The sequence below is a fragment of the Balearica regulorum genome, chromosome 17 (assembly GCF_011004875.1).
Source record: "Balearica regulorum gibbericeps isolate bBalReg1 chromosome 17, bBalReg1.pri, whole genome shotgun sequence".
Taxonomy (NCBI): Eukaryota; Metazoa; Chordata; class Aves; order Gruiformes; family Gruidae; genus Balearica; species Balearica regulorum.
Window position 1 is genome coordinate 6,423,816 of NC_046200.1, and position 12,663 is coordinate 6,436,478.

At 38.3% G+C, this 12,663-nt stretch overlaps 1 protein-coding gene across 13 annotated transcripts in view; it reads right to left on the reverse strand.

Annotated features, from left to right (window-relative positions):
• RIMBP2 (RIMS binding protein 2) overlaps window positions 1-12,663 on the reverse strand; it is a 172,953-nt gene that overhangs the window by 159,396 nt on the left and 894 nt on the right. For all 13 annotated transcript variants that reach the window (XR_012838130.1, XR_012838131.1, XM_075769526.1 and 10 more), the window contains exon 2: window positions 4,020-4,139. Coding sequence is in view for 11 of the 13 variants with exons in the window: in XM_075769526.1 (XP_075625641.1) it covers window positions 4,020-4,139 (120 nt within the window). In the remaining 2 variants the exon portion in view is untranslated. The remainder of the gene's footprint in view (window positions 1-4,019; window positions 4,140-12,663) is intronic.

Here is a 12,663-nt window from a genome sequence, read left to right on the forward strand (position 1 = left end):
TGCTCCAGAATGGAGACTAGATACCACTGCAATCCAAACAATAATATTATTAGGAGCAATTTGTTCCTTGCGTGGCATTTTGTCTCTTTGTCAATCTCAGGAAGAATCTCATATTGGGTTTATGTGGAAGATAGATAAAACAGCAGGGATGTAAGCAGCATGTAGTTAAATGGTAAATGGCACTGCTTCATCAGATTACTCAGTCAAAAGAGGGCACTTTCTGCTACATCCCTGGAATTAAGTGGGATAAAGAAGCGCACAAAGAGGGACCTTTGTTCCTTCTGCTGTTACCCAATACAGAATGACAGCGTACAGAATAAATATGCAGTATTATTTTAAATGTGCTAGAGATTTTAGCATTGATTCCTTTTTTTAAATTTCAAGGTATTGCTGAAATCACACGTCAACTTTACAGTATGCTCCATTCAATGTAAGACAGACAGTCTTATCTCCTTGAACTTACAAAGCCAAATAAACAACATAAAACAACAAGGGAATTAGCCTCATACCATATTGCTCAGTCCAAGGGAGTTCAGTACTTTTTCTTTTAGGAAGATTGATATCTCTTTCCTCTGTTCGTGGATGTTTAAGGGAAAGTTCAGAACAGAGTTTCCTGTTGTCCCTCACTGTGTGCTGTCTAGAAGCACTGGCAAAGCAGCTGGTTTTTTTTACTTTACATAACATTTAATCTTGGATAACCAAGACTGCTCCCAGAGGGTAAACAAAGTGACTGAGATCTGTTTTTCCACGCACTACTACCCTTATTTTCATCCTTCTCTGCTGATGGTGAGTCAGGCTGTCTTTATTTGGCCAGGATGACTTGGCATTTTGTACCTTTTGAGGTGTGGATTTCATATTTGAGAAAAGTTGAACCTTGCCATACCAAGCAGGAAGCTGTATTTGGAAAAGGAAGTTTAGAATCTATTCTTTTCACTAATCAGCCCTTGAAATTATCTAATTACCCACCAGCAGAAGATGGTAGGAGGAAAAAGCAACAAAACAAACCAAACAGAAAAAGTGAATTGGTTCTAATAAAGCAGATAGCTGCTTGCAATTGAAAAGAAACCTTTTACGTAGCTGTTCTGCAGTCACTGTCTGTGAACTGAAGGTGGTCATTAGAACTGCTCGTACTACAAACACCAACCATCTGTCACTGTTTTAACTGTGATGATTTCTGCTACAGGCCAGGATACTTGGGAGGAATCCAGAAGTCTTTTCAGAAAAATTAAAACAATGCCCCCTCCCCCATATTCTGTGAATTTTTTCTGTTTTCATCTTATGTTCCAGTGGTGGGAACCCACCACATCCAGGAAGACACTGAAACTGGAGGGGTAGTAAATATACACAACAAATGCAAACATACTCGAGGGGGAACTGCATAGGGGGCTATATGCAAAGAAACTTACTACATGTGAAGTAATGATCCAAAGTGTTTGATGTGAATTAGACATTTTAAAAAAAATTGTTATTGCTGGACCCTGAATAAGATCATCTATATAAGCCCCGTTGGTACAGCAGACAAATATTTTTCTTTAGTTCACCACCGTACCTGGATAATAAAACCAGATTAAAATGGAAATAAACCTGAATGAGCTCTTGACTGGAACCTGAGCTGGCCCCAGGTATAGATAAAGCCAGCACAGCTCATTGTGGCTCATGACGGTGAGGGCAGAAGGAGATATTGCTAATGCTAACAGGAGTGATCTTCATAGCAGCAGCAGCGGGCACCAACGCCATAAACTACCACCCCTAGGAAAAACAAAAGTGAAGGCTTGCCATTTCCCAGCCTTGCTCACACCTTCTTTTCCTTTTCTGTTCCTACAGCCTGTGGCACCTCCCAAGAGCAGAGGAAGAAACGGGAAAACCATTTTCCCTTTCAAGCTTTTATTTCCAAACCAGTGGGGTCTGTGAAACCTCACTGCCTCCTCCTAAAGCTGTCAGATTTCTCTTAGACCACAATAAAATAATTCACTTTAATAAGAACATTACATACATATTCATTTTTTTCTTTAAATAACCACTATTTTACAACAATTCAGTTCAGGTTTTATTTTTGTTCTATATGTTACTATATTGTGTTGTGGTGCTACATGTATCAATATGCAAGAACAGAACTTTTAAGATTATAACAGATGATAATGAAACAGTTCTCCTTTAGTCACAGAAAACATTTTAATGCAATTAAAATAATTTCAGATTTATTTTCCTAGTACTAAATGATAGGGAAGTCAATGAGGGCACTTATTTATATCTGAGTATGATAAAAAGAATGCTTAATGGAAAACCAAGAAAAGCATCCTGGCCTCCAAGTCTATGAGTCATTCTGCGTAGCACATGCTTGCCTATAGCTTAGCAACAAACCAAGCTGGATGAGAAAAAAATGTGGAGAGCAAATATATCATCTAAAAACAACTCCTGTATGTGGATATGTGAATCCAGTTGGATCACAGGGAAATGTAGAGACTTTGCCTTTATTTTCTTCAAACTCAGTTGAGGTTTACAGTAATTTGTTATTTGTGGGGACAAAAAAAAAAAAGTATCAGCTGTAAGTAAAAGTACATTTCAACACTTGCTGAATTTTATCATCCTGTGATTTTACCTGTTTTCTTTCTAAGACTGACTTGTTCCATGGTTTTATTTGCCTCATATTGGAAGGAAAATCAGACCCAAAAATAAACTAGGCGAAACTGTATAAATGGGAACTCTGACAAAAGCCTTATAAATAGCTTCAAAGTCAAGTGAGAGCAAGTGTGCCCAGCTGTCATGCTTTGGGTCTGAGGAGAACATCAGAGCTTTTCCCCAGCTCGTCCTGGCAGACAGAGTGGGTGCTTCTCCAGGGTGGATCAAGTCTTCAGGCAAGATTACTGTAACCTAAAATTAGCCTCCTAGCTTCATACACAGGCTGTCAACTATCCAACTTCATTTCAGAACTATCCAACTTCATTTTAGAAATGCTGATCACACAATATTCTGCTAAGTACTTTGAAAGTCTTTTGTAGAAACTTGCTATAGTTCTTTTAATGGTTCTGAACCTAATTTTAGGTGAACTTTTTTTAAAAACCTGCCATCAGTAACTATTGGGGAACTGTGTAAATATGTGGTAAGAAATACCTTTATATTGTAGGAGTAGACTAAATGTACTCTTTTACACATGCAAATTAATTTATTTAAAAAATAAAGGTACCACTTGGAGGCAGCTTAGGAAGCAGAGACTTTCTTATGTGGGGAACATGAAAAGGAGCTGCAATTATTTTAACAATGAATCCCTAAAAATGTATGTATCAGGGACAATAGCATCACTTCACCACGAATGGTGATATCACACATGGGTAACATAGTTGAAGACAGACGAGGCAATCATTTTCTATAAACTATGATTATGATGCCTTGGGGCAAATCCAGGAAACTACTGGGTTTAGACTAGACAACTAGTTTAGACCTACTAAACTATAATTTTTAATGTGAATTATTTGTTGTGGGGATAAAAGTATTTCCTCAACAAAAGTGCAAGAAATAGGGACAGGTTGAAAGAGCAGCCGTGGCCTTCTGGGACTATGAGCTTGGTTTTCAAAAACTGGATCTACAACTCACTCCAGACTTACCAGGGCACCAAAATTTACCTGCTATCAAAAGTTTCACAAGCTCTAGAGCAGCTCTTTGATAGAATCGGCAGCACGATTACAGCCACAGCATAACCAAAATACCCGATCTTTGTAGCCAAAGGAGGTGTGTAAATGTTATGACCTTATAGCTCAAAAAGAAGCTGCATTCTTGTTGTGCTCATCATCCACATATTTTCTGCTTAAAAAAGAAAGAAGAAATCTCCACTAAGGTGTCTACTGAATAGAAGGATTTTTGTTTTTTAATTAATTATTTTGCATACTAGGGTCATATTCTGCAATATAAAGCTTATTAACAAGGCTTTACATAGTTCCTCTACCAAAAACCAAACCCAGAAATAACCCGGGCAATTTTTCAGACAAATTCTGGCATGTCCTGGACTGGAAATGGTTACTCACCACTTTGTCTTCCTCTCGTTCTTTAGTCAAGGGCTTATCCACTTTTGAAAATGGTTGATTTGCCTTGGGGGAATCCAGTACAGAATAGCCCTGATCCAGAACGTGACCAATAGTCTTCTTCTGTAATAGAGGGAAAAGTGGCTTGAAAGCATTTAAACTCTCTAGAGAGAGGCATAAATTGGCTTACAGGCCTTCTGACTTTATTAATAAAGTCAGCCAGCACCATTTCACTAGTTACAGCTTCAAGGTAACGGACATGTTACTTGGGTATTTCTTCTTTCCTTTCTATATGCCTTTGTTTCCTCCTTCCCTTCCAAAATACTCATGGTCTCTCTTGCATCTTTAATTCAGGCTTTGGAGATGCTGGGTGGGTATTGTGACACGCCTGTAAAGGAAATTGCCTTTCCCCTTCTCCTCCCAGTGCTTTTCAAACGAAAACCCAGATGCTTAGTCACAGGAGAAATAAGCATGGCTCAGTTTCCCTTTTCCTCTAAGGGGTTTTATTGCAGATAGCAGCCAAAGCAGTTCTGAATCTCGGAAGCTAGTACTTTTAATAAGACAGCCTCCCAACTGTTTGGTGGTATCGTGAGGCAGTAGGTCAAAAAGCAGCAGCACTGTGCCTTTCCTTTTGGAGAGCAAGTAGCTTCCTCTCAGCACTCAGAGATTCCCCACCTAATATAAGACACTTCACTGTTCCTATGAGTAACAGATTGTTCTTACTTTGGTATTTATAACAGCTGAGTATAATGTCCATACGACAAGGCAGCGTGTGTCAGGTAAAAGTGTAGTCAGAGTGAATCTTACAGCCTCAGTAATGTTTTACAAAGGGAGTAATTTTCCTCCCATCCAGAATTGGGACAGAGATAAACAACATTTTCTCTAGGACAGCAGTCTAAAAGATTCCTATCAGGCAAAACAATGCTTTGCATCAACACCTAGCAACATATTTTGGTGTTTTGTTTAATAATATTTAAAAACAAAATGTAAATTTCTACTGAAAACATACACTTGATATTTCAAACAGTTTCAGAATGGGGGAGTCTGATGGCTGCAAGATTTGCCCTCAAAAGGAGATGGTGCTTTCCACCTACCTTTCTGTTTTGCTCTGAACTGCAGGCACAGTGACCCAATTTGAGATGAAAAAGCTTAGAACAGATTTCAGGAGAAATATGCAGCTCCCAGTCAGTTGAGATGCATTTATATGCTGAGAAGCTAGTATCTAGCTTTCACTGCAGTGAATTCATAGATTGCTTAATTTAACAGCATTTTGCAAAATGCTATTTAAAAAAAAAAAATCAAAAAGTGATTGAAAGGAACATATATCTGCAAACTACATGCAGAACATACATAACCCATTGAATTTTGAAATTCAGTTTTCTTTTACTGTGAAAACATATCCAAAAATAAAAAGGGAAGTGCACAGGAAAATTGCAAGTTGACAAAGAAGAAATAAGGTCACTTTCCTGGGTGGAAAAAAAAAAAGGCTATAGGTTCCAGCAATTAAATCAATGATTCAGTTCTCAAAGAAAAATCGCTTCCCCTACCTAAAATCATGGGTCAGGCACCAAGACACTGAACCATGTATGTTATGGCCCTTATATTTGAGTAACAGCTAAAACCCACGTTCACGTAAGTTATTCTTGCAACATTTGTACAGAGGAATTCAATCTAAGCTTCCTGCCCCAGTTGAAGAGAGAAAGCAATCAGAAGTGTGACTGCTCCTACTGAGCGCCACACTGAGCTTTCTATCTAATGTGTTCTGGGGTGTCCAGCTGGGACTGAAGAGCTGGTGTCCACAGGACACAAATTAAAAGATTCATACTGAAGATGCAAGTTTGCTAATGCCTGTATTGCTTGTTTAATGACAGTGTGAATAGCCTTCCTGGCATTCATCTGCAGCCTGAACTAGTATTACACACTTCAGAAGGGCAAAAAAAGTACTTTCTGTGGTTAACAGAAGGAAAATATTTTGGGGGAATTAGATTTAAATTAGAATTGTACTTACTGGCACAATAGATTAATGCACAAATTATTCATCTCGGGAATCACAGGCTTAAGTCTACTTCGCATGTTGGCCTGAACCAAGCACCTTTGAAGCCACAGGAGCATTGCTGTGAATTTCAATAAGAGAGGCTGTACGAGTCCCTCCTTCAGCACACAAAAAGTCCAGCAGAGAAACAAGATTCAAGCAGCTTATTTGTATGTCTGCAGGTATTTCAGAAGCTCGCTTAGCTGTCTTTTTATTCATAATTACTTGTAGTCTTTGCCACTATTTAAATGCATTAAGATTTTATTTCATAAGGAACCACGTGAAACCCAAGACTGTATTGCTTAATAAACCTTCTGAACTTTTAACTTCTACTGTGTTCTCAAATGATCCTGTGTTATAGATTTTAAATATGTTCCAGTAAAATTAAAATATACTCCTCCTCATGCTGTCTACTCACCTCAAAGGAACAGAAGGTAGGTAGGAGACCAGCTGCCCTTTGCAGCATCTCTCAAAGTCAGTGGAAAGATTCCTATAGGAGATGATTTGATTCTAAATAAGTGGCCAACCATGCTGGAACAGAAACGCCAAGCCTTCCGACCCTCTCTGAGATTAAGGGGGTTTTTATTACTTTCTAATCATCAAGGACTACATCATCAGCCATGGTAACCTGGAGTAGCATCACTGCAGCCAGTGAAGCAATGCTTCATTGGTGTACCAAATGAAGACTTAGCCTATGACAAAAGATGCATCTCCTCAGGGACTATATAGTATTTAGGCATTACTAATGATGTGCTTATGTAGAATCGTCTATTTTAGCAGCAAGTTCACTGATGCATATGAAAATACTAGTGAAATTTTTATTAGATATCAAAATGCTAATGATGCTCTGAATTTCTTGATTTGATATGCGAGTAAAGCTCTCTAAAAAACCAAACCAAAAACCCCCAACAACAAAAAAACCCCACATTTGAAACAAAATTATCATGACTCCTAAAATAAAAATAAACTGCAAGTTAAATGTCACCTCTAAGATAAATGCTAAGAGAAACATCACTAGACTTATATATATATGTTAATACTAGTGCTCCTATAAAGCCATAACAGCTTTTAACAGGCTCAGCTTTATCTCACCCATAATTTATTTTCTTCCACATCACATTAAAGAAGCCTGAACTTCAAAGCCTCTTACTTCAACTGAAGTGAGCAGGTGATTCTCATGTGACAAAAGATATCCAGAATGAGAACACATGTTTGTGCATTGCAGACAGCTGTGTCATTTTTCTAAACAAAAATGTGCAAAGTAAATATAGAGGAAATTGTACAGCAATACCCTGAATTATTGAAAGGCTAGCTATGCAGAACAAACATAATTAAAGGGTCTCATTATCTTCTAAATAACCATTGTAAATAATGCTTTAGATAATTACTTCATTAGTTCTCAAAACACTGGCTTTTATTCTCCTCTGAGATTCCATCCACTAACTCTACTCTGAATAAATTGCCAAAAGGGAAAATCAAAAGCAGAGCAAGCATGTGAGCTGGAAATGCAATGTGTACTTGTTGTGTGAACTGATTTAAACCTATGATGTTTTGAAATGTTGGTGGGGTTTTTTTTGCAAATTTTCAGAAGGTTAAAAGCAGTTTGTGTTGGTTTTTTGATTTATTTTTTTTTAAAGTATGTAGTTTTTTTCTGCAGATTTTTTTCTGATGCAGTTAGATTCATCTGCTAGCAGCTATATTTATCCATTTAAAGATGGTTGGCAGCAGTGTGGATAGAACCAAGATCAGTCTAGATCATGGATGATTGTTCTTCTTCACTAAACATACATATTGGCATTTTTCTTCACTACAAATACTATGAGGTGGATTCAATAATAGCAGACACTACGCCTCTAAAAGCAACAACCTAAACAAAATGAAAGCTGAAGACCAAGAGAAGAAATGGGCAGAAAAAAAATCTAAGATCTACAATTAGATGGCTCAATAGCTAAGAAAGTCTGCATTTGGAAAAGTGACTATCAACAGCATTCTGTGAGTACTGCCAGTAATTAAAGCAACAGAATGAAAAAGTGGCAAATATTTTCCTGGTCAGGTCCCAAGTCAATCTGTAGCACTGCGGAAGGCAGATGCGTACAAGTCACAGTGTTTCACAAGGCCTCTGCCAAAAGTCCATTAAAGAAATTAGAGCAGCAAGAGGAAAATGGCAAGTCTGCAGAGCAAGTTAGCAACCATTGAATCCTTTAGATAGAAAAGGCACAGTAGACAAATCTGCAACATTTGAAACTGAGAAAAGTGAATTAATTTTCACAAAGGTGATTACTGAAATTTTGAAAAGAGAGATCAGCAGCAACCACAAAGCCTAGAGAGAATTGACACATTTTGCAGAGATGCATACCTTAAAATAAAAAAAAAAAAAAAAAAAAAAATCAACTCATGCTACTGTTAGAAGAAAGCAGCAAGTTTTAGGGCACTTAAGTTCCTCTTCAAAGAGGCAACCTAGAGATACTGAAGTTATTTAAGTTAATGGACACTATATAGACATTATTTGAGGCTAGAAACCTAACATTAAGACAATATGCACGATTGATATGTGCCCTGATACAATGCTGTGGTGTATAAAGATTGAAGAAATAAGCATTAAATGGATTGTATTATTGCAAAATGCAGAATGCTATCCTAAAGACATTGCTAGGCATAAATCAATCACCACCAAAGACTAGAAAAAAATGCATCCCAGAAACTGGTTTCCAAACCCTAGAGTAATTGGTAATTATTTTTTTTAAGAAAAGAAAGTGAATAGTACAGGGGAAAGGAATCTTACTTCTTTCTCCAGTCTTTCAATCACTGCCAGAAGCTGAGTACAGCTAATTAGGCTACATGAAAACAATAAATCAAATCCCATGAAGCAGTCTTCTCCACTACCCGCTTTTTCCGCCCTGCCAGCATTTACAAGCAGTTTCCACACGGTGGCGTATTCCGGATCGAACAGTAACCCTGCAGGAGCCCATCACCGTGGGCAGCTGGCAAACGTTGACTTGTTTTTCTGTAATTGCCACTTGTCTTCCTTTCCCGCTTCATTACACTACCAGCCACCGATACTCCTGTAGCGAATGCATAAGACATCAACGTTGTGAATTTAATAGTATTTGACAAACTATATTCTAATGATTATGGTTTAAAAACTAAACATTCAACGCTATTTCAGAACAAGAGGATTTGACTGCGAATTCCCCATAGACTTCCTTCTTTGCAAAGTAAAACTACTTCAACCAAAGCTGTCTGCCCACAGATGCATCTTGATGTGGTACCTCACAGCCTGAGATGTAATACACTAGGACAACTAACCTCTTTTTTCCCCCCTTCTCTTTAGCTAATCACAAAACATGAATGCTTCAGTCTCAGAGCTTGAGCTTCACTTAGATTTACAGCAACAATAAACTAAACTTCTAAGCAAGTCAGACTACCAGTCTAATAAATATGCATGTGTAACAAACCAATACTGAATTCAAATTGTTTTGATTTTTATTCAACTGTGTGCGAATTGGTGCTTTCTTTTAAGCATAAGCAACTCAATTCATTCCCATGCCAATAGGAGGCATGACCCCATTACAAAATGAGCTAAGCAGAATTAACCTTATCCAGTATATATGGATTTAAACCTTGAAAATGTTTCCTTGCATCCCACACCTATTAGAGAACTTAATTTACTCATTTTTTGAAGATCTGACCTAGATAATTCACATTAATAAAGTTCATTTAAAAAAACATCGCCAGTGCTGACTAATACTGCCTTCATTGGTTTGTATGTTTCTTGTTGATCTTTCCCATGCATTTTTCAGTGACTAAACTTTTCATTTAGAATTAACAACCCAAAATCCTTGAACCAGGATTTAGTTGTTTGGGGTTTTTTGGTTTTGTTTTGTTTGATTTTAAATAAAATTACTATAGTAGTAAGGTCATGTCTTGCTTCAGCAGATGTCAAAGGTCCTACGATGTTTGCTGTAAATGTAGAAGATATGGGGTTTTCTTCTTAGGTTTAACCTCCTGTCCCTCAAAACTTCCAATTCTTCTCACCGATGCAGATCTGCAGGATCTGTCAGCTGATCATTCCCACCCACGGCTGCAGCAGGGCTGTTTCAGTGATGTACCCACGCCGCTGCCTGTGACGCTTTAGGAGAAAAGTTAGTTAGAAAGTTAAGATGCACAGCAGGAATCAACCCAAGCAGGCCTGCTGATGTACCCAACGCAGTTTCAAGAGTACCATTTTCCAAACTACTCCCCTACTCATCCAAAGTTTACCCTTGAACATAAAGCTCTCCTAAGTCAGAGCAATGAGGCAAGAGACCTGCTTCTGTCAAGGCAGCTCTTGGGAACGAGATTTTTTTTTTTTTCCCCCCAAGTTTCAAGTTGATTTTGCACAGGGTACTGTAGCTTAATTGCTCACACTAAATACAGCCCAGGTATCAGATCTTTTCTCTAGACTCAGGTCCAGATTGCTAGCTGTGCTTAAATCAGAAATCCCAGGGAATGGTCTGGAAAAATAAAATTGGAATTAATTGTGTTTTCTGAAAGCATTTCTATCCAGCTGAAATTTACAGCATTCAACAAACAAGGTTGTGAGGGAGCTCCAAATGAAATGGTTTTGCCTACCCCATTGCCAGCATTCAAAGGATTTGCTTTCCACTTTCACAATATAAAACCTAGTGATAAAATAAAAACAAATCAGGGTTTAGTCATACTTTTAAAGGATAGCACCTTTCATGACCAGCAGCCTGCTGTTTTGGAACAGTGACAGAGCAGGAGTCGATCTGCCAAGTCAGTCGAGATTCTAGCCAACACACAGCATCTACATTGTGGCCAAGTTCCTGGAGGTGTGCGTGAAGTACTACCGGGAAAGCCTCGTAAAAAGCTCTGCTGAGAGAAATGCTGATTAAGATCATTAAACCAATCACATAAAATTGTTCAGATGAACTATGAAGCAAAAAAGTATTCTTCCAGACCACCGAATGAATGGGACTAACAGCAAAGGGTTTTGCCACTTTTGAATGCATCACTGATACAAAAGTACAACTGAGAGAAAACACTCCCTCCCGCATCGCTGTGTTCCCACAGGACGGGGTATCTCTTCCTCCCAAGCTGCTTCAGATGCTGGGGCGCAAGGCTGCAATGGCAGTTCCTCCTCTTCTGTGGGAATCCTTTGTCACTTTTAATGAGGAACCAAATCTAGACCTGAATTACAGCAGGGGATGCAGAGGGGTATACATGGTCCAAAGTTTAATACCGAAAGAACAACATGTGCAGAAAATTGAAGTGTCAATACCAATTCTTTCAGTTCAACTTTCTTCCCACATTTATAAAGTGCGAGCAATGTTTTCAACGATAGTGAATTTCTGTAAAGCACTTTGAAACCTGAGATTTTAAAGCTGCCTTCACCAATTTGGACATCCACTACTTAACCATGCTCTAGGTAAGAACTAGGTAATCCAATGCTGCCAGATGGCTCTGGGAAAAAAAATAATAAAAACACAGCTGTAGTAGAGTTACTCACAGATCTTACAAAACCTCATGGGTAATTTTCCTTCCTCTGGCTAAAGTAATCTCACAATACAGATGCTTCTTTCAAATAAAAAGTTTAAGAAGTTTTACTGTCTAGGAAGATAGCAAAACAGAATTTAAAATTTTTGACAGTAACAGTAAACACATAGCATGAACTTTTAAAAGTTTCCTAGGAGTATTTCTTTTAACACCCTTTCATGCACACACCAAAGGCAAAGACAGTCTTGTAAGCTGGAACGGGCGCCTGAGAACAAACACTGTGCTCTGCCATAGAGACCCCATGTCATCTGGGACAAGTCATTGCAGGGACTTGGACGAACTAGGACTTAATCTTCCAACTCTACACGTAAGCAGAACAGCTCTGTAACAGCTCTGGCGAGTGTTTGATTCCACAGTGACCTACAAATGAGAGCCAAGTAAAGCCTTGAACAGGCTTTGGAATAGTTGCAATTCCTTCACTTCTACTTAGCAACATCTGACTGGACAACAACGTGTTTCAGGTAGGATGACACTAGACACCATGAAGAAACCACTATCTGGTTATCTTTGTTGTGAAATACCATAGCCAGTCACCCCCTGCCCCTTGTCTAAAGCTCATCTACTTTATATCTAGTCCAAAGTATCCCCTTCAAAATAACTATTTACATCCTTCAGTTAACAGAAATTTGTTCCACAAGTAGGCCAAGGAAAAAATTCTTCTCAAGGCTAGATTCTCATGAATTTTTAGACTAGGAAAGTGTTATTTTGTTTGATGGACTTCCTATAGAAAAACAGTTCCATTAATCCATAGAATATTAGACTGTTTACTATACAGTCATCACAGAAAAAGTTTAGGCTTTTTTAAAAAATAAACACATGCTTATAAGATTCACTTAAAATCAAAGGTGTTTCATTCGGTGACGTAGAACAGTACGAGAATCTAGTCTGATCTCACCAATGACACTGCTTTGAGCAGGAGGCTGCACTACATGAACCTGCAGAAATTGCTTCCCACCCCAGTAATTCTTTTGATTCTACGATATATAGATGTTCACCACAGGCTCATGTCACAATTCAGGAAGCAAGGAAGCTTAAAAGAGAAGCTACAGATTTCAACAA